At 46.3% G+C, this 1,624-nt stretch overlaps 1 protein-coding gene across 1 annotated transcript; it reads right to left on the bottom strand.

The window, feature by feature from the left end:
* Positions 1-5: 5 nt before the first annotated feature.
* Positions 6-987, bottom strand: LOC116863699 (zinc finger protein 805-like; the record flags this gene model as incomplete). The annotated part of the gene is made up of 1 exon (XM_032851077.1): positions 6-987. A coding segment is annotated over exon 1 (819 nt), but the record flags the coding sequence as incomplete, so codon positions are not given.
* Positions 988-1,624: the final 637 nt, after the last annotated feature.

Raw genomic sequence — 1,624 nt, 5'->3', positions numbered from 1 at the left:
TTCCCGCACTCCAGGCACTCAAAGGGCTTCTCCCCAGTGTGGATGACGTAGTGGTGAATGAGGGCCGCACTCTCACAGAAGGCTTTCCCACACTCACTGCACTCATAGGGCTTCTCCCCAGTGTGAGTCTGCTGGTGCCACATGAGGTAGGACCTGTGTTTGAAGACCTTGCCACACTCGAAGCATTCGTAGGGATTCTCGCCACTGTGGATGATATAGTGACGGATGAAACCTGGCCTATCACGGAAGGCTTTCCCACATTCTTTGCACACAAAGGGCTTTTCTCCAGTGTGGCTCCTGTTATGCAAGACAAAAGTGGAGCGGTGGGTGAAGGCCTTCCCACATTCGTTGCACTTGTAAGGCTTCTCTCCACTGTGGATCCGCTGGTGCTGGGTAAGGTGTGACTTACGGTTGAAGGCCTTCCCACACTCCATGCACTTATAGGGCTTCTCCCCTGTGTGGACCATGTGGTGTTGAAGGAGATAAGTGCTTTTACTAAATGTTTTCCCACACTCGGTACATTCGTAGGGCTTCACTCCAGAGTGAATCCTTTCATGTCGAGCAAGGAGGCGTTTCTTATTAAAAACTTTCCCACATTCATTGCATTTAAAGATATTTTCTTCTTCCTGAATCACAGGATCTTTATGTGACCCACACGAGTCACGGTCATGGACAGCACCTCCCCGAGGGACAGGCTCCTGTACAATCCCTGAATATACATTATTAGCTGTCCCTATGTTGCCATGTTCAGAGCTTGATTTTCCAGGGAGCTTCTCCTTCTGGGGGTCTACCTCTGGTCTCAAGTGTCCTTCTTGCATTTGCATTTGCAATGACCCATCCCGATCCTTAGTTCGGCCCACCTCTGGAACTCCTTGTGTTAGTTGTTCCTGGTGGAAGACTCCCTCAGACAGGGCTGGTTCACTGGTGGTTGATTCTGTGGTCTTGGATTTTCCTTTGTCACCTGAAAGAAACCCAATACATAAAAAGGTCCGTTGGTAATGCCAACACAGAAAAAAATGAGCATTTCAGTGAAATGAAGAGAGAAAAACAAAGATGAAAATAGTGTCTCTGTCTTGCTACCTCTGAATCCCAGGATAACAATGTCTTTATTTCTTGATCCTAGGACTGTTGACACCATGAAAGGGAAACCTGGGGGAGTGGTTGAGTTAGAAGACAAAGTGCAAGAGAGGAGACACAGTCCATTCCAGATTGGACATTTATGCAAATAGGTAACTCATTTGGGCTCCTGATAGTTCATGCTTAAGAGATGACTGAGGGCAATGTCTGACCACATGCAATCAGAGGGTTGGTGCTTTGAGCTGTAAGATAGCAACTAGGCCTCTGGACAGTCACATAGGAAATGATTCAATCAGCTGTGCTTATGTGAAGACAGTTAATAACTCTGACCCTCAAGTCAGGTGAAATTCCTAGGCTGCCAATACTTCGTGCATGGATTTCTATACATCAATCCCAGAAAGGTAATAAGTCCCTGAGGATACAGTAGGTCATGTATGGAATCCCTCCAAAACCTATTCCTAAAAAACACCTGATACAGACATACTGGACGTGACTTTACAACCACCACATTAAATAAGCTCAAAGAGCTAAAGTAAGATATGGAGAT

This window comes from Lontra canadensis, unplaced genomic scaffold, assembly GCF_010015895.1.
Source record: "Lontra canadensis isolate GAN:19392208 unplaced genomic scaffold, GSC_riverotter_1.0 scaffold2332, whole genome shotgun sequence".
In the NCBI taxonomy this organism is placed as follows: domain Eukaryota; kingdom Metazoa; phylum Chordata; class Mammalia; order Carnivora; family Mustelidae; genus Lontra; species Lontra canadensis.
The sequence above is the reverse complement of the archived record's forward strand: the minus strand, read 5'-3'. Positions and strand labels throughout refer to the sequence as shown.